The following is a 27,984-nucleotide window of genomic DNA, read 5'->3' as shown; positions in this document are numbered from 1 at the left end:
TAGTTATATAAAATATAAAAAAAGGTAAAGAATTCATCAATCAACATTGCTGACAACCATAAACTCAGTTTAATGATTTCATATATAATTATCTTTTAATTGAACAATTAGGAAGCCCCAACATGTACCTTTTCTCATTTTTAATAATCTACATTTACAGTAATGTTTCAATACACTTCTCCTAAATAACAATTAATACATTTGTACACATTTCTTTTTATTGCAATTAACAAGAAAAGTTAGCAGGAGTGCTTTAAGTATTGCTACAGTTTCCATTTCCTAAAGCTTCCCTCTAATGTATCACAAGCCATCATGACAGTTTTCACTGGGATAATTCAGAGTCATGTAGGGTTGGAGTACACAAGGCAGAGCAGACAAACTAAACATTTTATCCCACTACAGGGCTATAACACTATCAAAAATTGTGGTGTTTTTTGTTTTTGTTTTTTTTTTGTTGTTGTTGTTTTTTGTTTTGCTTTTTGCATACATGTATTCATCTGTGTATGTGGTCCTTTTCTGTTCCTTCTATAACATAATGCTGGTGTCTTTCATCCCACTATTTCCTTCTATGGGATTGTGGTGTAAATGTGGTCTGTGTAATTAAATGTGCACAAAATGCAAATACCTGCTACTAAAGTCATTAATCAGCCATTGCCCTGCTGTGCTCACAGTGTTAGAAACTATTCCATTTAAGACGCTGAAACCTTTCTGTTTTGCACAGTGAGGTGCAGATGAACAAAATGATAGATCGTCATTTTTAAAATGCATTTAAGCCATTTACATGTAGACTTCTCACCACAGACTTTTGTAAATGTGCTTTGACCCACATGGTTGTTGCCAGTGGCCATTCAGGGATAATCAAGGGAGTCGTCAGGGAAACAGTTTAACTGGGGACGTCACATCTTGACCTTCACAAAAGAAACATATTTAACATGGGTCTTATTTTCTCCAAACTTATTGCCTTTTATGGACTGTTAGAATGAACACTGATACCTGCATAGTGTGTCAGTAGTAATTACTTCCTCATAACAGCTTATCAGCTAGCCAATTCATGAATGTGGCTGTTGTACACATCACAGTTTTAAGACGTCATGCAGTTTTTACCCTTTGGTTGTTCCTCTTTGACTTCCTGTTTCTGTCCCACAGAGGTAAAGACCATATAGGCCAGATGCTAAATTGTGGACATAGGGTACAGAGAAATGTTGGCCAGTAATTGCAAAAACAGAGCAGAAATTGTTGGTACCTTTTTCTCTTTATAGGCCACAAAAACAGAACGTTACAGTGGTACTATACTGTGACAGCTATAGCATGATACCAGCTAACATCAGAGGCAACTACTGTATCTAATCCAGCAGACGTGTTTTTGATAACATTAACACTTTGGATATGTAATGAATCCTTGCAGAGATGAACATTAAAAACGTAAGAGAGGTAGGGTTTTGAGTCAGATACAGTGGATCATGAGTGCTAGGTGGAGATATTTAGTCAGTTGCAGATTGGAGGATGCTCAAAGAAGTCCATGCTTGATAGAAACTTGTTTTTAAGTTCCTCTTCAAACTATCTGCAGAGTCATTCTGGTGATTGGCAGATAGTTAAGCAATGAAGGGAAACTGGGGAAAATGGAAACATACAGTCTCTTTGAAATGTTTGAGATTTGAGAGTTATCTCTAGTTCTCTCTGTTAATGCAACAGCAGCGGTCTGCAACTACAATATGCACCATGAGGAGTCGTATACACGTTCACTTTTTTTCTGATAATGAAACTGATTTGTCTCTTGATGGCACATGGTTGCAGGCCTCCACTTCACAGTGTGCTTCTTCCTGATTCATACTCGTTCTCTCGCCATCAGTAAGGAGTGAAGAGGATTGGCCCGTGTGTGGTGCGGATAGGCCCCGGGGCAGGCCTCAGCAGACTTAGGGGTGTTCCCTGTAGGAGGTGGTGATGAGGGTGAGGGTGGGAGGCTGGGCCAGGGGGACGTAGTGCCAGCTGATTCGAGGATGCTGCGGCTGCCATCGCTGCAGCAACAGCTAGAGGATTTGGTAAAAGTCCAGCCCCCAGAGTTTTTGGAAGTTCCTTTGAGAAAGTCAAGGAAGATGATAAGTAAATGTGACACAACTTCAACAATTGATGCATGCAAGAGTTCTCTTCTGATCTAAATTATGATGTTTTTATGGGGTAGAATTGACAAACATAGAACATGTAGACTGTCAGACAAACCGAGTTCCTACCATAAAGTCTGTGCGCTTTTTGTGCCGACTGAGAAGAGGATTGGGTTTCCCTGCAACTCCATCACGATGCCTCCGGCTAGATATATGCTGCAGCACAAAATGAAAAAGGATGGATATTGGATATTGAGATTGCTTGGAAAATAATTCCCTTGTGGTCCATGGGTCTTTTCTCACCTGTTTAAGCTGCAGCTCAGAGTTGACTCTGACATTGCAGATCTCACAGTGGAAGGTGCGTTCCTGAGTGTTGGGGTCTGAGGACAGCTCTCCTCCCTGCTCTGGGCTGGGTTTAGGACCCAAGCGTGGGTAAGCTTTAATAGGTCCCAGTCCACTCCGAGCCTCCAGAATGGTTTTGTGCTTGGTACCTAGAAACATCAAAGAAAAATGTTTACTCTATAGTGGTAACCAGGTTCTATGTTACAGTGCAGCACAAATCTTACTAAAGAAATACTAAATTGACCTTGTCATGAGATTATTTTCATAACTGCTGTTTTAAAGGTCAAGAATACATTTTGAGCTTTAGCTTTTAAGTCAAAATGGACAAGAAATCTTTAAAATACCAAAAAAGAGTAAATCTGAATATCTACTATTCCATGGTGGCTTAGCTAATTCTATGAGGATCATGTGATAGAATAGAAATCTCCAGATTCCAACTGCTAAATGGACCTTGTGGTAAGATTGTTTTCTCAACTGGTTGAGTGCAGAGGAAAAAAATCTAAAGCTGACAAGACATGGGATGATTTTCCTGTAATTGCTTTGACTGAAGTTAATGTATATAGGAGGCACTGAGTTTTTTTTTTCACCACCCATCTGCACCCAGTCAGAACATATGGTTTTTAACCTGTCATCACTAAGTGGCAGTAATGCATCTGCTTTATTTTTTCAAACTTCAAATGCAAAATGCAGAACTCCTTCAGAGCCGTGCTTCAGGGTTTTGGAAGTTGGTTCTGCATATGACTGCATATGGCATAATGCTGTTGTTTGAAGGGGTTATTTCTCTGAAGATTGTGCATACTCTGCGGTGTTATGTACTTATGAAAATATGCTCTCTAACAAAGCTGTTTTGGCATTACCTTTGTTATGTGCCTCCAGCTGTGAGAGGGAATTAACAGCTACTTTGCACAGAGAGCAGTAGAGAAGCTTCTTGGCTTTTTCTTCCTCTGACTCTCCTGAAGACAGGCTGGGTGCTGGGGACGGGGTGTCAGAAAGACCAGCCACTGCTGGATCCGCAGGGGGGGTACTGAGGGCCACGGTGGGGGAGGGAGAGGATGGCAAAGGCGAGTTGACAGAGGGCAAAAGAGGACACTCTACATCTGTCGAGCTCAGTGTGGGTGTCGGGAGGCGGCTAGGGGTCAAAGGTGACTCATTAGGGTTGGGACAAGATTGGGTGACATCTGTAAACAGCAAAAAAGTTTTTAGGTTAGTAAATTGTTTGTCAAACATAGTCCAGCTTACAGTTCCCCCTTTGACCTTGTTCACCATGACATAATTGTGTGAAAGCAATAATGCTGATCTTCCAACACTAGTGCTGTGCTTGAACCTCTCTCTCTCTTAGGTCGTGCTAGACTGTCCGTGGTGCTAGATAAGGTTGACCACACACTACTGTTCTTTTTACATGTTGTTTTTTTCTGTTACTTTAGATAAAATCAGTATTTAACTGTGATGTCTCGATTCTCTGGAGAGATTTACACAAATTGTTACAAGTCTTTTTTTACTGATGAAGGCTGGATTCTGATAAATCATATTAGCAGTAACTTAGTGTAGATATGCTTTAATAATCATCAGGGTACCAACACTCCTCTGTGGTTAGTTTCACTTCACGCAGCAGCTGTGTGGAGCATCTGTGGCACTTTGTGACAGATTCCTGCAACGTGTGTATGTAACATCATATGTCTTGGGTGATGCTCACCCTGCTTATTAGGATCAGGCTCGGGGCTGGATGGTGAGGGACCTGGTGGGGAGGGTGAAGCAGTAGGGGGAGGGTGCTGCTTCTCACTATCTTGGAGACGAACTGTCTTAGATGTTTCGATCCCCTTCACCCTTCGAGCATGGCGGTTCCCCTTGTAGTGGGCCTCTGCCTGGCTCTGACAGAAGAATAAAGCACATCAGAGAACGTGTGTAACGAATGTGTGTGTGTGTGTATATATATACACACACATATACATATATATATACATATATATATATATATATATATATATATATATAATGCACCCTACTTTTTTGGTGCATTACATTAAACGGCTGCTGAGATGATGGTTTGAGGATTTGGTGTGCTGATGAGGCTGTCAGGGAAGAGTAGCCTCCAGAACATTCTTGTCTTTCTTCACCACTGGTGTAATCACTGAACTGCCCTGCCGAGCTGATGATGATTATTGAGTGGTGGGATTATCTAAAATGGGCTGGAGGGCTGATGGTGCCCAGTGACAGTTGACAGTCAGCTACAGAGAGAAGAAAAAAAAAACGGAGCAATTCAAGAAGAGATTGTATCCATTGGTGTGTGTTTGCCCGCTTGTCCTTGTATGATAGTGCTTAAGAGGATCAGTTTAATGGGAAATATGAAGAGGTGTAGACATTTCAGTAAGTCCAGTGCGAGAGCAGAGTCTGGATTGTAAAAGTATACAAGTATAAATTAATGGGAGACAACTTACATATTAGGATAAAGCATGCATTTATGAGATTTTTATTTATTTATTTTACTAATGATGACACCTGCAAATCCATTTCCAAACAAAGCATGTTTTTTACAGCCCGTGCCCTTTGCGCATGGTAACTATAGTATGTTTAACTTTTGAGAAAGGTTGTGGTTATGGCAAATATAATTAAAATGCGATTAGGAGCAGGCAGCTAAAACACACAGTGTTTGGGAAAGATGATGGTTACGATTAAAAAGGTGTGTGCTGCCAACTCTGTTCTGCCTGAAAGTCTCATGCTACATGCCATCTCAATCTCCATGCCCTCACTTTCCACCTGGCTGCACAACGGGCTCACTGCTTCCTGCACTGGCACTGCACATTGGCATTGGATATAAATCATGAGGTGCAGACTCATCCAATATGAAAACACTTCCTCCAGAACCTGGGCTGGGAAATCAGATTGACCCTCCAAGTCCAGATATACATGTACATGTCAGGATCAGATGAAATGAAAGGAAAGAGTTAGGTGTTTGGGCACAAATATAGTTCCCGTAAGCTCTTCTAATACAGTAATACAAGACTGCGTGTGTGACTGTATTTGCATGTGTATGCACAAGCAGAGACCGGCTGAGGTTAGATAGGTTTCATTATGCCAATAACAAGGCCATTGGGCGCTTCACTGAGGCAAAGGGACCACTGGGACATGTCCAGGATGCCTCTGTAAGCCTCAGGTATTAACTACCAATGATAGTTACCCATATAGCCCTCATCCTGATTGGTGATGACAGAAAGGCAGATATAGCTGTGCCTGTGTAACCCAACTCCTCTAGCTGCTGCCACCCAAAGCCCTCTTACTGGTACCTCTAATTTTCCTCTCCCTTTCTGGGATTCCCTGTTGTTTTTTTGTTTTGTTTTTTTACTTGCACTTTGATACTTTCACTCCCTGTGACCTTCAGTGTCAGGTCCTCAGAAATCAATGAAGGTCAGTCATCAATTCAAGCAGAAAAAGCTTGACAGCCTTGGAGGTGGGGGTGGGATGCAGTAGAGACAATAGGATGCAAAGAGGAAAGGTAAATAACGATAAAATATAAATGATGTTCAGCATAGTAGGTGAAATGAACTGAGAGAATCCATGAAAGAGCCAGTGGAAAGGGGGATTAAGATGAATGAAGAAGCAGAGATGGGATTTAAGAGGGAGAAAATGAGAGCAAGTGAATGTCCCTGAAATCCTTTTTCTCTCTAAGCAGGATGTGCTTTGATGTTTTATCTATAAAGTGACAAAGGCACAGAAAGCAGAGAGAGCCGCTCTAGCAGCCAGATCTACTGTACGGGGTTCAGGCAGCAGCGACAGGAAGAGGGGGTGGGAAGAAGCTGGAGAGGTGGAGAGAAGGCGAGAGGACAGATGATTCAGTGTACCCCCATGGAGGGAGAAACCGGAAACATAAAAACTGACGAGGAAAATGGTGAGCAAACTAAGCCGCCTCGTAGAGAGGAAATATGAATGACACATGATTTGGTGTGGGCCTGGGAAGTACAAGAAGGGGGGGGTTGAACAGAGAGAAAGAGAGAGAGGTGTCCAGTATGGTACTGCAGTGGTGACGGTGGCTAATGCAGCATGGTGTGACGTCAGCCTTGCAGCAGAGCTGAGCTGAACACTGGCAGGCTAATCTGTCCTCTGCGGCCTGAAATGAATTGCAATGTTGTAATTACAACATGTGGGGCTACAGTGTAGTAGCAGTGAGAAGCACCTGCCTCTGATTGGCCTCTATCAATTCAATCTGTCTCTTTTGTGTAAGTACTTGCGAATTCCCATTTAACACTGGCCTCCTGAAGACATAAACATGAAGTAAAATATTGGTTTTATTAATATGCTTTGGTGGCTCATGACCTGAAGAATACTTGATGAAAAATAATGAGTGTTTGTCTGCCTTTGAACTACAGCAGAGCCCAGACAGCATGAGTAAGCCAAGCGCTGTACTGTAAGCAGAGTATTCCTTCATTATTAAAGAATGTCCACCGTGCTTTAAGCTCCCAGTCTCTCAGGTTACTGTGGAAAGTGCTGTAGAGCTGCAGCACAGCAGATGCACACCGCGGCTCACAAGTAAAACACCAGGCTGGACAAACAGGTGGCTCAGTATTAGACATCTCACTGCATAACACAGACGTGACATGAGCCAGAGGTGCTCACCCCAAGACGTTTTCATACATGCACATTCGAAGACCTCACAAGCAGTTTGTAAAAATGAACATGCTGAAGCCAATAAAAGTGCCCCGCGCTCATGTACCCCATGGTCTTGTATACCATGTGAGAACATGCAGATCTGAGCAGGGGGAGATATAATTAAGCGGCCCCCTCACAGTGAGAACAGGACAGTGTTACACAAGTTTCAGATGACTCCCTCCCTGCCTGTGTCCTTTACACACCACTGCATTTAGATTAAAAGTATTTAGCGCTTCATCACTGGAATGCATTTATATTTTTAGCCAGGCTTGTATATCAGGCTTTTGTTTGATTTCTACTCATGTTTAGGTTAGAGGTCACAGTGGTTACAGTCATAAACATCAGGATTTTTCCATCTGTAAAAGCCCTTTTAATACAGATGGTTTTACATCACTTAGATTCAGCCTGGATGTTTAGTTGCACTGTATAACAAATTTGGATCAGGAAATTTAACTTCTTGCCACTAGAAATCATTGTGAGCTGTTTTCCTGTGGGATAATTTGGAGGTTCACACATTTTTTTCAGCAGCAGATGGATCATAAATATTATGGACTATGTTGTGGAAATGTGCAATCTAAATTCGCTCTCCTCCATGCACAGAAACAGTCTTAGACCATTAAAATATTTCCTCTGCACACGTGAAAGGCCCAGTGCTGAACTCATGACACGTCAATCATGTCATCCAGTAGCTGGGTTTTGGATGTCCACATTATTATTTGTTTTTCAACTTCAGTTAACACTACTGTCTCTTTAATGAGGACACTCAAATCATTCCTCTAAAGTTTCATAACTTCTTGCCTCTTCTATTTCAATCCCTCTGCCTCATGTTGGCATCCCGCCATCTGTCACAAGTGAAATGCAGAAAATGTGCTCCATCAGCTTTAAGGTAGCTTAAAGGACAAGCTCGTGTTGGATGGAGTTCATCCTGCTGCTTTACCCTCACACGTCTCCCAACCCTCTATTAAAACCTTAACCGTAATACTCAGTGGCTCATTATCAACACCTGAAGTATGTTTTCCAATCCAGACACGCAGCCCAGCCCAACAAAGTTTCTGTTCAGTTCTTCGGTTCTTTTCTAATATTCCCTCAAGACCCTGTGCCAAAGTAACAGCGTAGATTGTGTATAAGCAGCCCCCCCCCCACATTGGAATCTGTGTGAAGTGATGAGGAGACTGTGTTGTTCCACAAAATAACAGTGAAACAAACAAAAGTGCCATATTTATATCACATTTTCTTCATGGCTTTCCATCATTTGAGTTTTGACTGCCTCTCTTTATATCATCTTGTTGTACCCTCTTCTTCTGCAGTTGGTTAATGACACCTGACGGGTGAATTGTCTATAAAAGCAAACCCTTCAAAGCCTATTTAAGCTTTCCTACCTCTGAGTTGAAGCGTATTTGACAGACGTTGCAGGAGATGATTGGCCGTTTTGTCTTCACCATAGGTGGCCCAAAGGTGTGTGTCATCACAGCCTTCTGGACAGGGTCCATCTGAGGAGAGACAACCCAGAGGTCACGTCAAAGATTCAGCAACACAGGAAAATGTCAAAGGGCAGCCTCTCTGTGTTTCTCCTGACTGCAGCGCACCAAAAGGTTCAACCAAGTGAATGTGGATGAGAGAGAAAGGTGTTGAAGTAAAAGTGCAGGTGAATGACAGGGGGAGCCACTGAAGGGGGAGAAAGCTGGGAGATAAAAAAGAGTGGAGAAGAGTGAATTGAAGAGGGAACAGTGATTGATGTGGACAGGAGGGTGTGTGTTTTCTCAGCAGCAGCTGGTGCTGCTGTCTGTGCCTGAGTTCTTGGGTGCCGTTCAAACGCTTTAATTCATGCTGGGGTTAGAAGAGCCTAATTACAGACTCCCTATCTCCACAATTTTGTACTTTGTTTGTTTCCTACAAAACCTCCTCTTTTTGAAACATTATACTACAGTATTACACAAAACAATAGACATATTTTCGTGCAGTATCTTGGTAAGAGATAACATGTATTTTAGATATGATTCAGCCTTCCAGTTGCTGCAGGGACATTAGGTTCTTGTAGCACAAAAAGCAGTCAGTTTCAGCAGCAGGAAACTGAATTTGGTATTTTAAATAAGTTCCCTGAGTAATATGACAATATATTGAAAATGTAAACAGTTAATGTCTCGGTTTATATAAAAATATACAGTTTTAACAACAACAACAAAATGTGAACTGAATGCATTTATGGAGAAAAGCATAGATTTCTGACTTAAGTTTGTATTTATATATAGTAAACAGTGGGTTGACATACTTAACGGGTATAATTACTGTCATTAGAAATAAGCAGCCCAATGTTTATCCTATTAGGTGAATTACATAATAGGATTAAAATGATGCAACAATTCAGATGAATGTTGGAAAAATAATGTGTAATATTGCTTAAGCAACAAATATATTTTATAGAATAAAACACATTTGGGCAAGACACTCATAGGAAAAGTACAGGATATCAGGATGTCATTCTCAGATATATGCCACGTCACTCCTCTTGTAAAATGTTTACTACCTCATTTTTAGACAACTCGAATGGACTTGTGTGAGCTCTCCGGCCCCTTGGCAGGGTTCGACAACCACAGTGCTGGGTGTTGCCCTCATTAAGCAGCCAAAAGTACACTGCGGTTTTACTCAGCCTCTCATCCCCTGCTCTGACTGTGAACGTATCGCTGCCAAATGAGAGACTGTTTGCACTCTCAAGCTCCAGGCACCAGGGGAAATGGTATAATTGGTCTGAAAACTTAAACCCTGTTTGAATGTATTGTTAGCAATATTTACAGACTTTAGCCTCATTTATGTTTTGCTGCTATCTCGAACTTGTGTGCCCAATACACCTGTCTCTTGTTGTTTGTCTTTTTCATGTGGAAACCTGAAACACCTCTAGAATTGTTCGTTTACATCTGTATATTTTTTTCTGTACCAACATTGTGTGTGGGAGACAACATGACTGGCTATGTGTTGTGAATGCATGTATGTATCTGAGTGCATTAATGTCTATATGTTGGTCTATATGCCAACAAGGAAGTTAAAAACAAGAACCCCTGTTTTACTATGATGTCCGTCTCTTTATTGGCGGCTGCTGTTTACCATGTGGATCTCTGTGTGCGTCTCCCATCACTGTGGGTCTTTCTATGCCTTTCTCTGACCACCTGTTCTCTTCAGGATCTCTTACTGTGCACCTCTCCCTACTGTTATGACCTCATTAACTTATTAGTCCACTTTTTGTCTCCTTTTTTAATCCCTCCTAACTCAAACAGTGGAGCTTTTGTTACATCAGTAATTTATACTGTTACACTGTGTGTCAGACTGTACAGTCTGTACATGGTATCTGGCTTTATAGTTAATTTGCAGCTCTGTTCTTCAATACGCAATTTTTCATTCACTTTGTAGTTCATTAGAGTACAGTCCCGGTTCAGTTCAGCCACTGGGGGAAGCTAAAACACTTAAAGAAATGACTCAATCAATCTGAGTACTGATGTTACATTGCTTTGGTAAAGACAACTAAAGAAGATGCTTTGTCTCAGACTTCTAAATGACTGTTAGCTAGTTTTTTTTTAGTGATTCAAATAGGTCTCATGTTTGTGGTAATTGTAACTGTTTTTCTGTTTGGAAAACCACCTGAGCCAATTAGAACTTTGTAGGCAGGAGAACGGGAATGTCATCTTCCTGGTGACAGAAATGTTGACACAAAAATGGTGAAAAGATCAACGCAGCTGCAGAGTTTTGTAAATCAGCTTAGAGAGGTCACAACTCTTAAATCTGTACATTTTCTCACTCAACATTAAGCTTCCACAGCTTTAGTGTCAACTGAAACGCCACTGGCTGCCAGTTTTTTTTTAGTATAGTAACACCTCAAAAAAGCCCCAAAAAGCAGAAAACAGTTATGTGAATTCAGTGTCAGACTGAAGGATTAAGTAAAAAGAAACAGCAATTCAGTGGTATTATCTGGAAGATGGTCAACAGCATCATCAACATGGTAATACTTATGATTTTATTTGGATCCCCATTAGCTGATGCAGAACATCATCTACACAACACATGAGACAACACATGATATAAATCACTGAACTTATGATCAGATGTTTTCTGCATCATGTCCAGTATGTGCACGCATGGATGGCTGTGAATCCTTTGTGCATGACTATGCAGTTTGAACAGAATCCACCTCTTAATTAAAACTGCTGTATAGAGAGTCAGTTACCGACTGCACAATACATTGAAGTGCTGTTGTTGAAAAAAACAGCAGTCATAAATAAATTGTATCCAAAAACTTTAAATCAGTATTTCTTTCCCAAACTGAGTTGTTTGGTGTATATCAACAAAACACAATGTTTCCTTGTATAGCTTCTGCCTGAATGAGAGAAGGTGATACCTACAGTATACTGTGGAGAATGTTAAGTGTCTGGCAATCACAATACCTGCAAACCTGGTGAGATGGACCTGATATGAGCTCTCAGGATAACTCACAGACCTTCCCAAACTGGAACATTGTTATGTTTGAAACAATAATCACAATAATTGAGCTTTTCCGCCTGACGTCTACCCTTCTCTGTGTCCTTTTCGACGAGCAGGACGAGTGTGGTAGGAGCCCTCTATCACTGGCTGACAGCGATGTTGTAGACTTGTTTAAATTTTACTGTGCAGACAGAGTGATTCGAATTGAGGCGCTTTGGCAGGAGTGGCTGCACTCAATGTCCTGGACGAAGTAGGATGAATCATAAACTTATGGAAGGGTCATTTTGTCCGAGTGCATGCAGATTAGCTGAATGATAATGTGCGTGTGTGTGTGTGTGTGTGTGTGTGTGTTGTGTAGTGTATGTGTGTGGTGCATGTGTGTCCCTGTTTGTCGCCACGCTGACCTTCACATGAAACCCAATCTGGAAATGAGAAGGAGCCACTGAAAATGCTGACTGTAGAGAACACAGCTCATGCCTCTTATACAATTGATTAGCTGTAACTCATTTTATTGCAGTAAAACACTCACCAGGGCATTTTCTCAATTATGCTGAAACTCACTCTGCTGAATAAAAAGTAAACAGCTGTCACCTTATCATTTTGGATTATACGGTATAAATCCTCAGCACTTTATCACTCGTCCTCACCGAGGAGGACAACGCTCCAAAGCCACAGCTGAATACCAGCTCTGTCTTCTGTTAAGCGAAACAAGATGATAACAAAACCCAGACACCGCATGTGCACGCATGTTTACTCCTGCTTGTGAGCAGGTATGACAGTGAACACTCACTGTGTTAAAGTTGTGGAAGAGGCCGATGCTGGCTGGGTGAGGCGACTCCAGAGGGAACTGGAGGAAGGGCTTCATGTCCAGTGGGGGTGGGATGACAGGCGGGCTCCTGAGGAAGGCAGGGACCGGCCCCGGTCGGTTTACACTTCCTGCAGTGGATGCACAAACACGGAAATTAGGGATTAAAAATGGAAAAATCATAAGACCTCATAAATAATACACCTGCTCAAGTGTTGCTCTTACTGAGCCTAAGGCAGCAACTGAAAACAAAGACTCATAGCACAAGGCGTGTTAGTAACAAGATGACAACTACCACAACTGAACTGAAATATTTTCTTAAAGGAATAGCTCGACCTTTTGGGAAATAGGCTTCTTTGCTGTCTTGTGCCAAGAGTTAGATGAGAAGAGTGAAACAGCTCTCATCCATACCCATATCCATATCCAAACGCTAAATAGCTTAGCACAAATGGTTAGCTTAGGATAAAGGCTAGTATGCTAGTGAGCTTTAAAGGTAGTTGGATTTTGTTACCAGACCAGCTGTTTCCCCATTTCCGGTATTCCCATGCTTTCATATTTGAAGAGGTGTAATTATTACCTGAAGAAGCTCCTCCTCAAATCGATTTTTTTTTTTTTTTCAATAAATACTATGGCTTTGAGTTTGTGTTTAGGTGTGTTTTCACTGTGTAGTTTTATATTTACTATATACAAAGTGGTATCAATGCTCTCATCTAACTCTCAGCTAGAAACCAGAAAAGCCTATTTCCTATTTCTTCGAAGCGAAGTATCATATCAGAACAGCTACCTGTTCTATTGTACAGGTAAATAAATCTAATACTCTTTTTTTTCTAAATCTAAATTCTCATCTTCTGCGTCATTTTCCCATGTTGAGCCCCACTAACCACCCACACCTCTTCTCTCTGCTCCTCTTGCTGACTTTTCTCTCAGTAGTAGTTCAGCAGCGGTGAATGCCTGCACTTGAGGAGTCTTCTGTGATGGGCAGGGGAGCTAAGCTCTTTAAGCCTCGCAGCTGGGGTGCTGCAGATATCCGCCTTTTCTCCATTTCTCCCTCTGTCTCTCTCTCACCAAGCGTCATTTTCTATCCCCATTTCATGGTGCCTTATTCTGTTGGCCTGCCTCTGTATCCCTCATCTGTACTTCTCTCTCCAGCACCATTCCTAGCTGTTTTGTTCCTCTTTCTCCTCATCCTCTTTTGCTCTCTCCATTCCACTTATGCTTCCCGTAGTTATTCTTCTCTTTAGCATAAAACTAGCAGGGTGCTTCCGGCCCAATCTGAATTTGTATAATCTTTTCTCCTGAGATTATATGCAATTGTCATCCTTTGGCTTTGTGATGACTATTTAACAATTTTGTTACATTTGAAAAGAAAAACTGGTCACTTGTCAAAACGAGAGGAATAAAAGGCTATTTTCGTAACAGCAGAGGAGGCTTCTTTCACTGACAGCAGGGAGACGTAAAGAATGTGCTGTCAGGAACAGAAATAGATGGAGGGAAAAGTCTCTCCTTCTGGTATTCCTCTCCAGACTGTTTCAGTCGTTGGGAGGCTGTGGCAGCTGAAGCTCAGCTGTAGCTGCTGTCATTTGCATTTGGCTGTGTTCACATGTGCTGCATTAGGAGGAAGGAGTTTAGAGGGTAGGAGGAGAAATAAGATATAGAACTGAAGGTCACAGTTTAATGTCCTTCAGACATGCTATGAGTCTCGCAGCTCACATGATTGCCATTATCACCTCTCTGAACCAGCCAGTGGTAATAGCACACCTTTGTCCACACCACCATATGAACATGGAGGAATGAGTGTACGCTCAACACCAGTCTTCATGAAGGAATGCACACAAGCAAGATAAGATAACCAAGATAAAAATAAGTTTTGTTTAAAAAAGCAACCCAGGATTTAAATGATCATAGAATTTTTTTATTCCCTATATTAGAGCATAGACAAAAATCCCATAAATAAACACAAGCAAACCTCCACAGCCTGTCTGTAGCCTCTTTTATGCAGACTGTTGTCCCACCCTAAAGCTTTAAGATAGTCACAGAGTCAAATCGACATGTAAAAGGGAGAGCTGGCATGGGGCAGCATTATGTTAACGTTGTTTGGTTCAGTGTAAACAAGCAAAGGCTGTATATTAAGGGGTCTTCTTAATGGCAATATCTCTTTTTAAAAGAGGCTATTAATTCTCAACCCTAAGCAAATTTATTCCTTCTGAAGATGTAAATGTTTAAAAATGGGACATTCAATTTCCAAAAAAGGCTATATCAGTTTCCTAAAGCAGTTGGACACCGTAGTTTGTATCAAATGTTACTCTAACAGGAGTAAATGATGTTTTTGTTGAGATCTATTTTCAGCTGCGGATGAATACAAACTGGTATGCATTTAAGCCTGTGTTTGTTCGAACAACACAAAACAAACTACAGTGCCCATGTTCTTCATAATGAAGGACCAGTGCAACAGCACGACTTACTGATGTGTTTTGGACAACAGCGGGGATCAGAGGATTAAGCTACATGGGCAGTCCTCATTCATCCATCAATTCATTGTTGGTTTTGGTCTTTTTTGATCTTTGATCTTCCAAAAATTCACAGTTACCAATAACATTCTGTAGATTCTTTTGCAGATCTAGTTATTTCATCAAAACGATTTGAAATAGGTGTCTGAGACCCAGTAAAACACAAGTGCAAATAGTGGAACAATGACATCTCAGCTGTATGGATTGGGTAGGAAGTATCATCATTGTTTCCTCTTTGGTTAGCGAAGTGTATTCCTGACACGCTTCTGTTAAACCTGCAGCTCATTTTACGCCATATTACGATGTAAAGGAGTTACTTATAAATCAAAATTTCCAGTGCAGACACCTCAACAACAGAGTGATGTATTTAAAGTTTGCAACACAGTGTTTTCAGTGTCCTATTCTGCACCATCCCACAGCAGCTCGATGCAGTGTGAGCGTATAGCAACAGCATCCCCTGAACTGCCCTCCTCCAGAGTGATTTACAATGACATCAGATAAGTGAACACCACGACTCCTCAACAGCAGCTACGCAGGGAGGGAGAGCATTGATTGGACACATTCTGAGGAGCGTTAAAGTGTTAAAGTACTGCCAAACTCTATAAATCCCGGCCTCACCGTCTATTGCTCCTTCTCTCCACTAAAATGAACAGACAGAACCGTCGCACCCTGCCCCCTCGTCTAACTACCTTTTTTTTTTCTAATGCAAATGTTTGGGCGAGAAAAAGATCAATGCCTGTGTAATAGCTTATTGAATTTTTGTGTAGATTGTGAGAGAGAGGTAGCTGGACAAAAATGAAGAGATGCGGGGAGGGTGGGGGAGAAAAAAAAAAGAAAAGCAGACAACCTGAGACAGAATCTTATCGTCACAGTAGATTTCACAAGCCCCCAATGTGTGTGCATGCAGGCATGCACACACCAATATGCTGTGACTAAGGCCTCTCAAATTGGCAATTCATTTAGACAATTTAGGCTTAATGATCACAGAGGTAATGTCAATGTCAGTGGTGTCGCTGGAGCTTCTCAGTATTCCCTGCCTGCCTCCATCTTTGTGTTCCTCGATGGGACCAGGAGGGAAGGGGACAGGAGACTGGGGTGACATGCTGTCTAACAGAATGAAGCCTGATGAGAGGCAGAAACACTGCAGGGACCCACCAAAAAAAAAAAGAGAGAGAGAGAAATACATTTAAAAAAGAAATGCAGCCACCTTTAGTTCCAGGCTCCTCAGCTCCACACCAGGCACACGATGCCAGCCGCCTCACATCTGCATCTAAATGGGCTGCTGTGCACAGATGACTCTGAAATGAGCTTCTGTGGCAGATTAGCCAGCCTCCCCTGACAAAAACCCCCTCTACGTCACTGCAGCAGAGAGGGACAACTGTGTAGTGGCGGCAGAAGCCACTGGATCCACTGTGTTCTTGTTTGTCTTTCCTGCAAGGTTTCTGCACAGGGTGATTTGAAAAAGAGCCACGTCGCGTCACATCGCGTTGATCCAACATTTGGTGGCAGATGACACCTTTAGTATGTTGATGATTGTCATTACTTAGAATGATTTATGACTCCTGCTTGTTGTTTTGTGGCAGGAATGCTGAGCTGTTGGCTGCCACGTTTTAGCAGAGTTGACATTATAACCATCACATCTCTGTAAAATAAATGCTGAAAAATGATTTCTTACAGTTCAGTCTAGTTCCCTTCCGTGTGGCCTAAATGCACAGCTGCTATGTTTGAGGGTCTAACCTTTAAGGAACCACGGCGCCAACTTTGTCGTAATTGCAGGGGGAAGATAGCTCTGTCTTAGTGTCGCATACTGCTACTGTGAAGGACTGAGCATGAAATCCAATTTACTGCAGCTCAGCTTACCCTCAAGTCAAAGGCAGCTATTCCAACCTAAGTAGGGGACAGACAACAATGCACACACATGCACACTCACACATTCACACACAAACCTTTGTAGTCTGAATGAATAATGGTCTAAAAGGAGTAACTTACATGCTCAACACTGATTAATGTTGTGTTGGGCACTGTGAGATCCGGACAGTGAGGAAAGGACACAGTGAAGAGGAGAGCTGAGTACTGGTGAAGGAGAACACAGTTGATTTCAGTCTGCACTTTGTTTTAATGATAGATGCTCTGCGCCCCAGTGGCCAGGCTTTAAATGCCGCCTCCCAGAGAACTCTCAGAAGTCCTCTTTCACTGGAAATGTGTGTGTGTGTGTGTGTGTGTGTGTTGTTTTTATGCAGTGCTCTTGAGATCAGCCAGTCCTTCTGCAGCTCCACTCAGATTTTATGCAGTATTTGTAATTAATGACGACTTTTGTTTTCCCCTACAGATTTTGCCCCGCTCTCATTAAAATTAAAGTCATTATGTAATGATGGTCGCTTTTGGTTCGCATTGCGTTTGAACTTTTCTCTCCCCATTTCTAATGAAAGATTCTGTCTGTCTCTCTGTTGTGTCTGATTACAAAAAAATGCCCTGACTGGCAGGTGACAGAGAGGACGAGTAAAGTGGAGCCTGGTGAGGAATAATGGCAGTGGGGCTGAGTGGATTGAGTCGATTGAGCGCGGAAAAGAGGTCTGGACGAGGAGGGGAGATGAGGTGGAGAGAGAAGGAAAGCGTCGGAGGAGGGGGAGGGAGCCGCATGTTTTGAGGTGAGTCCAAGGTGACCAGAGGAGGTAAAGAGCCATGTTAACCTGCGGGTTAATGTACAGAAGAAATACCATCTGTTAACTGAACAAAGCAGTTATATTCCACACAGCTGGAGCTACACCATATGACCATATGTCAAAGTGGTGAAAACAGTCCAGTCAGTGCAGCAGCTCGTAGGGGTTAACCTTTGGCTGTCAGATGCAAAATGTCATACGCGCATGAACAGTTTTGGGTTGTTTTGCTGCTTGTCCTCGTGGGTTGTCTACATGTCATGTCTTGTTTTTAGCATCTACACAAATCCTGACACATGACATTTGGTATATGGGTCACGTATGTCACATTTTTGATGTGTGTTTTCAGCACTGTGCATCACTGTCAGTTTGTTTAGAAGTATAACACCTGTATGCAAAATATTTACGTATAAGCAACCTGTCAGGTTAGGACCTAGAAATATTCCCACAGAATTTTTGTGGTAGGGTCAGTTGGTACAAAACAGCAATATTTCTGGGTAAAGTGGATTTCCAGCTGCTATGTTTGTCTGTGTTTACTTTTAGCTGGACTCAAAGTTTGTTCAGATAGAGGTTAAGCACGACAGCTGTACAGATGTTTGTTGTAACTAGATAGCAACGTACACACTGACTGTGTCTGTTTGTGTTCAGCTCTGACTCTCAGAGCTCAGTGTCTCTTCTTCCTTTTCACTTCTCTGTATATTCATGAGGTGGACTCATAAAGCCTCAGGATAAGTGCTAATTTCTTGCTTAAGTTGAAACAGTTTTCAGCTTATGTAGGTGCCTCAGCCCAGACTGCATAGAGTAACTTTGCATCTTCCATACCATATCTAGGTTTTGCTTCACATTATGTCTAAACACCCCTTAAAATTGAATTGTTTCTGAAATTGTTTGAATCTGTTGGAGGTTAGCTCTATCCTGGGCAGTTGTGTGAACATTAACATGCTGGATAGGGCTTTCTTTCATAAAGAGGCTTGTGATCATCTGCCTATTCCATAGCTCCTCTCAGGCTTCAGCTCTTTAGGAACATGTTGGAACATCCTGAACCTGGCAGCCAACTTTCTTTTTCATTATACCGTGGTCATGATGATGTAGCGCAGTTTGAGGCAAACAGAGAGAAAGAGAGTGCTACAGGACAAAACTACACAGAGCAAAGTGATGGCCATCAAGAGATCCACTATGTCAACATGACCTCCAGCCCTGACCCACATTATTATTCTGTTTGTCAAACCATTTACACACCTGCTGGGAGCTGGAAGAAATATCCACTGCACATACACACCTACAGAAACCTGAGCATGTAAAGTACACAAGTAAGCATGCAAACGCACAAAGGCACACACATGCGCAACAATGGCATCAGACATACAGGAGCCAGGTGCATCTCCTTATCATTTTATGCAATAGAGGACACGCAACAGCACTGAATGCTTGATCTTCACTGAACAAATAATAGGACAAAAAGAGGACAAATGCAGCTGTACTACATATAGCATATTTGGTTTTTTTCCACAGAAGCAGAAATTACAGGCTATATTTTTGGGTGTGACTGGAATCTGAAGGGTAGAGTGTGGTTTTATGCTATAGCATGGTCGTAAAGCAACACGCAAGGGTTATGCAGGGTAAGAGTCATGCTGGTGGCCTGGCTATGGTCTGCATAACTTCAGGACAGTAAACAACAAACAACAAATGAACTTGATGTTCAGCCTGTGTGCCCTCTTGCCACTTTTGGCATCTTTGAAACTAGTAAATGACAGACGCAAATGCTGTAGGTTTCAAGGCCTTCTGCTTTTGTAATAGTGGTCGACATGTCCTCCAGACTGAAGGACGAATATGTCTTTGTCATTGTCCTCTAAAACAACAAATGAGGTTTTATGATTTTGAGCAGGACGACATAGATTGCATACCAAAACCATTCAAAATGACTGTTACAAAAATTTGTAATACAGTCATTTGCTAATCTGTCTCCACTATGGTTAAAGGGTGGTATAGGAAAAAAAACTACTCGGGTATTGCTAGTATCGCACTACAGAATCATTGTCTTCATGCTAGCGGCATGAATCAAGGGATTGCAGTGCTGGTTGGTCTTTTATAACAGACATTCATGGTTCCCAGATGATGTACCCTGATAATAAACCTTGAGATTCCCATTTCTCGTTTTGAGTGAGCAACAGCAATTGGATGGATTGGTCTAAAATTTGGTAGAGACATTCATGCCCCCAACAGAACGAATTATACAAACATTTTCTCTAGCGTCCTCACCAGGTGAATAGCTTCATTAGTCCAATACTTTAGCTCAAGACCAAATAGCTACAAAACTAAGGACATTACCACTCATGTTTACTGCAAACCAACAAATGTAAAATGCTAAAACGCAATGTGAAATAATGTGCTAGTATTTATCTCATGGCAGCACTATGCCTAAGTGCAGCCTCACACAGCTGATAGTATGGCTGTAGAGTCTGCGTGTTGTTCAGAAATTCATGTTGTGACCAGCCCAGTGGCTCTACTAGACGACAGGTTGTAGCCTATGCGTACCCTGACCAGTCGTAGCTTGCCATCTCTCACAACTTGCATGACATGCATGCTGCAGGTAATTGAAAAGCAGTGGCCGTGGACCAGATTTCAGTTCCACTTGGCGGCACCAATCATTCTTCTTTTGCTTCATGCTTATTGTGCGTGGAGGAGGCGCTTTGTGCTCTCATGGGTCACAGGACACATTTGAGTTGTGAAACTCTATGAGAAAGGACAAACCCCCCCCCCCCCCCCCAATGGTTAGGGAACAATCTCAATTACGGTTGATGGTGACTGTCATGAGTAATTGGAAAATGTGTCACATGTCCAAGTCACCAACTTTGTTCCCCCAAATCACCCAATTTGGGTTGCTGACAAACAGAGTCACCCTACATTTTCCATTAGTCTTGAGATGAGAGCCATAATACAACTGGTCACACACACAGGCTTCTTGTCAAGTTGTTTTTGGTATTTAATCAAACGACAGGTGCTCTTTCTTGTGAGGGCGGACTCTATAAGATATATATAGTGTAACTATAGACCTTCAGAGTAATTCAACCTTCTCCTCTTTGCTTACCAGTCCTGGTTTTGTTCTGTGCAACAGTGTCAGACTTCACAGACATAAGAAATGTGTCAAACATACAGAGTGACAGGCACATTTCTCCATTTTAAATGTCAATACTTTTCATCCCTCACTGCACTGCCTCGATTTAAAGGTCATGTTGTTTATCAGCAAAAACGTGCACCTGTGATTCTTTTGTAGGACATTGATGAGTGGGGAAATTTTTCAGTGTGGGTGTGTGTGCTCTGGCTTTATGCACCCGTATGTGTGTTCTGGCTTCATGCACACACACACACACACACACATACATTTATAGATTACTTCATACTGGTTAAGCGAACAGTGATGCAAGCCATGAACTTTTTTTTTTCATAGTGCTGAGTGAGGTCTTTGCATCAGACTAGAGGAAGCCTCAGCCCATTTTTTTTTAAATAAATAAAGACCTCAAACCTCTGGGTCTGAAATATTTATCATAAAAATCACAGAAGAGTTACTAAACTGCGTTCCACACTGCTCTGCATCGAGGGTGATGAGCCAGCTTTAGCACATTTCTTTCATACTCTGCTGATTGTGCCAACGTGTTTGAATTTTTCCTCTCGTTAAAAGACACACACACACAAAAAAAATGGCATTTAGATGGTGGTGGCTGCAGCTGGAGAAGCCGAGAGAAGGGATTTTGTTGGTGACGGACAGCAGGAAAGGAGAGACCCTCAGTGTTCATCCCTCCATCTTTGCTTGTCAACAGTATCACTGTCATCGCCTTTCATGGACACTATTTTGGTCTCTGGATACGCATCTCTATCTTAGTGAGGGGAAACTAGCACAGTATATAAAACCCCATCACCCCAAGTTGTTGTGATCATGTGTCAGTGTGTTTAGTGTGTAATGCACACACAGTTAAAGCTACTGCGCAGGGAAAGGGATTACCACAAGCTCAAGCTCCAACTCAGATCACAGGAATACTCAAGCAGGGGTAAGAGCAAGCAAACAAAATTAAAGTAGTCAGATATTTATTCAACATACACATGTACATGGAGCAAGGTCATTGTGGTTGATCAAATTTACTGTAAGACTAGAAGTAACCATCATAATCTGTAAACTCAGGAGACAAAACGTTGAAGCTGATATATTGATAAAAATTAATTCATCAGAGGAGTCTGCTTTTTTGTCTTATATTGAAAAATCCAGTGCAGGACGGGCATCTTATTCTGCCAGTTCTGCAACAATGTCCCCTTGTGTATTTCTTTTAATAAAACTGGACTCATTGAGCTCAGCTACGTCCTTTATGTTCTGCAGTGATAAACATAGAGATAATTAAACTGATTACATTTAATGTTTTTTTACACACTATAATTAAAATGTAATTTGCATATAAATATGTATATCTCTGAGTGCTCTCAAATCAAGTCAAAGTTAATTTTGTCATATCATTTATTTCATTGAATTTCACCTAATAGGTTTGGTACAGAGCTTTTTAGTGGGTTCTACTGTATTAGCGTATGGGTCTTTGACCTTCTTTTTTGTGTTGAGACAAAATCACGTATGTGTGTGCCTTATTCTCCTTTGTTACGGTAGATAACAGTATGTTGGTTAAAACTAAGTGAATGACAGACTGCAGGGAATAGACCACTGAGATCTGTTTTAGACCTTGAACAAAAAGAACAAACAAACGTTGAGCACGAAAACCGATATGCTGTCCAATATCCTAATTCTGCTTTATAATAAAGCTGGTTGATGAGGCAGGAGATTGTCTTGATGAATGATGTGGAGTCTTGTGCGAGGGCTTATACTTTAAGCACTGAGAAAGAGAGATGACTGATCATATAATGCACCAAGGTTAGGCTTAATAATCAAGAAGTGTCTCTACTGAGGGTCAGGTTAGAGCACTTAAAATGAAATATGGCCTCTTTTGGACACATTTTCATATCATTTTGACATGATGAGATCTTTTGGAGGCAGAAAAATGCCACTTAATCTTCTCTATCTCCATCTTTGGCTATTTTCTTTAGTTCTGTCTGTGTGTGTGTGTGTGTGTGTGTGTGTGTGTGTGTGTGTGTGTTTGGAGAGTCATAATTCATTCAGCAATGCTAGACATTGTCTGTGGGATACTCCTGTCTTCAGTCTTTTCCTATATTTCCTGTGTATTCTTACTTCCTGTTTTGAATGAACTAAAAATGTCCAACATGAGTAATTGTGATGACTGATGTATCTATGAAGACACAAATAAATGAGAGTGAAAATGTTGTCAGGAGCATCACTAGAACCAAAACAAAACCTATATATTTTCCCAAGAGGGCAAACCATATGTCACAGTAAACTGACCCTATTAAGATACATCTAAGTTGGAGACCGCAGCGCATGCAGCCAAAAGTTTGAGCCAGACATGAGTGATCACCTTGACAAGAGGAATGTCATTGTAGAAAACAAATCAATCAGATCAATGAGAGCAAAGAGGGAGAAAAGCTTTCCAGCACTGCCTTACCTAAGATCATCCTGTATCCTTCCACTGTCAACTTCTCCTCCCCACGTTATCTTCCTGCTCGACTCCTCTCTTCCTTGATCAGCTACTGGGGTGACTCAAACCTTAAGCGCCCACCTTTCTGCCTCTCAAAACTCAAAGCGCAAATGTGGGAAAGACATCCAGCATCACAACCCTCACTTTGCATCCCTTTATGCTGCGCGTCTTCTCCTGGTCCAGTCCCCTTGTCCCCACATGAGGTGCTTCTTCTCCTTGAGACCTCGACACGCGACTCTCGTTCAGCCAGCTGGAGTTGACGAGGGGTAGTACAGCAGCAAGCCCTGACTGCAGCACAACATGCACTCAGTCTACTGCAAGGAAGCCTGTAATTTATTCACTGTTATATATTCACTCCAGCAGGAGGAACACCAGAGAATACAGCTGAGATGGAGGCTTGCCTCACTGGAGGAACCTCTGCACCACAGCATGCCTCTCTCTCTCTCACTCTCTCTCTCACTCTCTCTCTGTCTCTCTCGCTCATATTTTGGGGTTGGGTATAACCTAAAGGCACCTTGCATTCCTGAGCCATGATTGGCTGGAGGCTCGGCCAATGACAGCAGACGGTGCTGAGCATTTTCTTGGGGTGTTTGAATCAGGAGGCAGAGTGATAATGTTGCTGTCGATTCTGCTCTCCCCCTCTCTCTGTCACCCTCTCTCTGCTGTTTACTATTGCCGATCTTTTTTTCTCTCCTGTGTCTCTCCTTGTCTCGCTTCATTCTCTGCCTCGTACTTCACATCGACAGCATCTGAAACCTGACTTGGGTACATTAATGTCTGCCCTCACAACATCCTTCCTGTAAATGAGCCCGAATAACCTCCCCCGCCCCCTCTGGCCTCCCTTTCTACCTGTCCGACAGGGCGTTTTCTCAGAGATCAGTGGTATACTTTGGAAAAATGCTGACCAAGTTCACACTAGTAGTTGCCGTTTCAGACAGTTGTGCGAAGAGAACAAAAAGAAAAGCAGGCTCAGAGGCGCGACGGAGACTGACAGCTTGAGAGACTTGATGAAGCATTGGAGGGAGGGGAGGAGAGATTGAGGTTAACGCAGACTGACTTATGGATGAAAGTGTAAGGTGAGGAAATGTGGAAGATGTGGTGGAACAGCAGGATGAAGGAGGTTGCTGACAGCTTTTTACAGGCAGAGGCAGAGAGTGCTGAATGAGCTCAAAAACTGAGCTCACTGTGCGCGCATCTGTAACAATATTTACCAGAATAATGTATTCAAAGTTGAACACAGTGCTAATCTGTGTTCAAGACTTCATCAAACCTGACCTCTGGTGTTAGGCGATGAAGTCATTCAGTAAAACATAATGTAACATAAAATAATCCTAGTAACAAAAATAAGGTAAATCATACAGCGCTTTGTGTCAGCATGTGTGTGCATTTGAGCTTGTGTGAACCCTCGATGGGGTTTGTGTGTATATGTGTGTGTGTGAGAGAGATAAGGTTCCCTCATTAGTAGACCCGGGCTGAATAATGCAGGGAGGCGTATTGTTGTGGTCAATGGGCCAGGTGCTAATGTGGCTGTCTGAGGGTGGAGGGGCAGACGCAGCATGACTTTAATGGATGTCACCATGGGAAAATGAAACCAGACCGCTGGACTCAGGTGACGCACCATCCTGCATGTGTGTGTGACTCTTGAGGGGGACATATGATAAGTTATTCACTTATTAAAACACTTTGCTGGTTCTCAGAGGAAAAATACTGTGTTGGGGTTGAAGGGCGCTACTGCCAGGTTTACATTTAATCATGGCTTTGAAAGAATAAGCTTTTTCTCACCATTGTTCAGTGGCTGACCATAGTTTTACTGTGCAACATAGACTAATGATGAAAGTAATTTCGTTCTTTGCACTATGAGACTACAGATGTAACTGACATGCTCTCTACACAGGATAAACAGCGTTCTGCTTCAGTTATTGTTGAATGAATGCATTTTTGTTGCCTTGATCTGTTATGATCACCCAGGCTAAAGGCATCACATCAAAGCCATCTGAATTCACAGAGTCCTTTCTTTCACTTAAACTAAGTAGATTATATTATTCATCTGTCCTCAGCTTTATTATGCTTAATTTCGGCACCGTGTTCTGTTCAGAATATGACCTAAATATCCTGGTGCAGTGCAGAGGAGGCACAGGAGTGTTGGTTTGCATGCCTGTCTTCATGTGGGGGACACTAATTATTATTGGATGAGACACATTAATATTTAATGTGATTTAAATTATCCTACTTATGTATTTATGTTGCTATCCACAGAATATATTCTGAAAATTCATTTAAAGGTATTGGTAATATATGATCCTCTTGCCAACCTTTGCCACCATTTTAAACTGCACCTCTCCTAAGTTTTTATTTTTATTTATTTATTGCCAAAAAATAAAATGGCAATCTTCGGATTTTGTTCAGGGATGATATGTTTTGTTAGAGGGACAGTTTTGTCTCAGTGGTTGCCAACCACTGCTTTATTGTGGCTTGCTTATAAGACAACAAAAACAACTGATTTCAACATATATAGCTCTGTATCAAGTTCTTACTCTACCACTGTGATATTTCAAAACAAAGCTAAATCTGGTTTCGTAATAAAGTTCAGCTCCATCTTAAAACTTGTGTAAAAAATGTTTTTGAAATATGGACTCATTCCTGGGTAGCAGGACTCTTTTGGAAACTACTTTGATTTATGTTAATGCTATAACAAGCTGCCTGGTGAACAGTGTAACCATATTTCGCAGAAGCACCAGAGCACAGTAAATATAGAGAACACAGAGATGGCATTACATTCTAAATGCATATTAAGTATTCCCAAAATTTGTAGAGGTGATGATTAAAGTGAAGAACAGGATTTAGGATGTCCACGTGGGTATAGCATGCAGTGTAGTCAGTCAGTAGGCCTGTGTGTGTGTGTGTGTGTGTGTGTGCATGTATGTGATGATGTGCATGTGACCTCAACCATCCTGTCATTCTCTCTTACTGCCCCAGGAGGTCATAACTGTGTTGACAGGCTTGTTCAACACTAATTTTAGCCGTGATGGTTAGCGGTGAGTCCTGACGAGTCCTGCCAGTGTTTGATGAAGTCTTCATTTGGTGTCTAACGGTGATGAAAGAGACTAAAGTGTGTGTTCAGCCAGCTAGTTCCAGGTTAAAGTGACCAAAAGGAAAAGATGAGAGTGACTTACGAAAGACTGAACCTCTCTCATGTAACTCACTGCCATTTTCTATCCTGCGTGCATGAGTATAATTTAACAAAGTGTTACACAATCAAATTGGATTTCTTGAGAAACCCTGGTGACTAAAACCAATATTATAATTCAATGCTATGTGTTTTTTATTTCAATGGTTTTACTGCTTTTCTGTTGTTCATGCTTTGAGGTCAGAGGCTTTAGTTGTTCAAAGCTGAAGCTGAGGTCCAAACATGCTAACTGAGAGGCAGCCAGCTGTGTTTGGTTGTAAATCAATTTGATGTAAAGTGACAAACAGAGCTTGTTTCTCCTTTGGAGTGAAGGCAGTCCAGGCACAGAGAGCAGAGCGGCTATTTACTGCACCTCAGAGGTTAAAATAGGTGTTGCTAGAATGGAGGTGAGGAATGACTGGCTCACACCAGACATAAATACACACATACACAAACGCACACTGGACTAAACACATGTCTCTTACAGTGAAGAGGTAGAGATTAGTTCACCAGCACATGCACATAAAAACATGCTTTGTGGGGGAATGGGCTCTACTGGTCATGGTTTAGTATGCTGCTAAAACTCTGACACATAATTTTTAAACAAATTTTGTGTTCCTCAGAATTTGTTAATATCTATTGTTGTCAGTTTGAAATAACTGACAACAATAGAAAATGGGTCCTTATCAGGCAGAATGTGCTCCTTGTACTGTGATTTCTTTTTTAAAAATCCTGCCACATCACACTTTCGTGGATGTGCACACATTCCTTGCACTTTTTCCTTGCATGAGACGTGCAGACAGTGCCCTATAATCCTAATCTAACTTTCTTTATCTCTTTTCCCCTGTCCCCCCTCCCTTTTCTACCCTCCCTTCTTCTATCATTCCTTCCCTGCATCATACCAATGATGTATGTTAAAGGTCGTGGGTCAGACTGGGTTTGAGTGCAAAGTCTTGTCTGACCCTGAATGCTGATGTTTGCAAAAGACTGCCCTAACTTACATCAAAGAGAGGAGCCTTCAAAGCCTCATGTAAGACTGTCACTCGCTCTTTATTTCTGCTCCAAATATTGCCATAATGAGGGGATCTTGGCTTATCCAGATTCTCAGTTCATTTTAAGGTGATCAAAAGAGGAATGCTCACAGAGGTGGGTGGTTTTGCATTGCTCAGTAGTCTGCTATGATCTTACCTGAGCCCCACATCGGTCGCCTCTGTTCCTCACGAGGCTCGAGGTGATCCAGATCCTCCGTCCAGTAGAGACTCCAGAGGTCAGTGTGTCAGCCAGCATAAAGTAATATAGACAGAGGTCCTCTTTGAGTGGGATAAATAAACGTATGCTCACGTTACTGTGCAGAGATGAATAAAGCAGCACTGAACGTCATGAGCGCAGACCTCAGACCAGTCAGCTGGAGCGTGGAGAAGGAAATGCTCGGTGCAGGCAGCCACATGCTCACAGTGTAGCTGCATCAAACAACAGGCGTCTTGATGTTCAGCTTCTTCATCTTCCTCACAGCCACTCTCTCTCTCTCTCTCTCTCTCTCTCTCTTTCTTTATCCTGCTCTTTTCAGATTCCTTTTAATTCCACTCTGCGTCTTCTCTCTGTTTTCCCTTCATGCCGCCACCTCTTTCCTGGGAGCGAAGGAAACAAGTGCACAAGATTCCAGAGGCTAATTCTGCTTCTTAGGAGGAGGGAACCTAATATGTGAGGACAAC

At 42.0% G+C, this 27,984-nt stretch overlaps 1 protein-coding gene and 1 long non-coding RNA gene across 3 annotated transcripts; one reads left to right on the top strand and one right to left on the bottom strand.

The window, feature by feature from the left end:
- Positions 1-46: 46 nt before the first annotated feature.
- LOC108881448 (zinc finger protein 385A) lies at positions 47-27,843 on the bottom strand. Of its 2 annotated transcripts, none has more exons than XM_018673477.2 (8): positions 27,461-27,843; positions 12,340-12,485; positions 8,462-8,572; positions 4,135-4,309; positions 3,299-3,619; positions 2,403-2,590; positions 2,229-2,315; positions 47-2,073 (listed from the first exon to the last, which is right to left on the bottom strand). In XM_018673477.2, the coding sequence occupies exons 1-8, from the start codon at positions 27,471-27,473 to the stop codon at positions 1,846-1,848; spliced, it is 1,269 nt and encodes a 422-aa protein (XP_018528993.1). In that variant the 5' UTR covers positions 27,474-27,843; the 3' UTR covers positions 47-1,845. The 2 variants fall into 2 exon arrangements, with proteins under 2 accessions (XP_018528993.1, XP_018528994.1); XM_018673478.2 differs by lacking the exon at positions 27,461-27,843 and adding an exon at positions 23,074-23,545.
- LOC108881457 (uncharacterized) lies at positions 21,359-27,984 on the top strand. The gene is made up of 3 exons (XR_001960614.2): positions 21,359-21,564; positions 27,193-27,302; positions 27,840-27,984. It is a non-coding gene; the product is annotated as an uncharacterized LOC108881457 (long non-coding RNA).

This window comes from Lates calcarifer, linkage group LG12 (assembly GCF_001640805.2).
Source record: "Lates calcarifer isolate ASB-BC8 linkage group LG12, TLL_Latcal_v3, whole genome shotgun sequence".
NCBI lineage: Eukaryota > Metazoa > Chordata > Actinopteri > Centropomidae > Lates > Lates calcarifer.
This window is presented reverse-complemented; position numbering and strand designations above follow the sequence as displayed.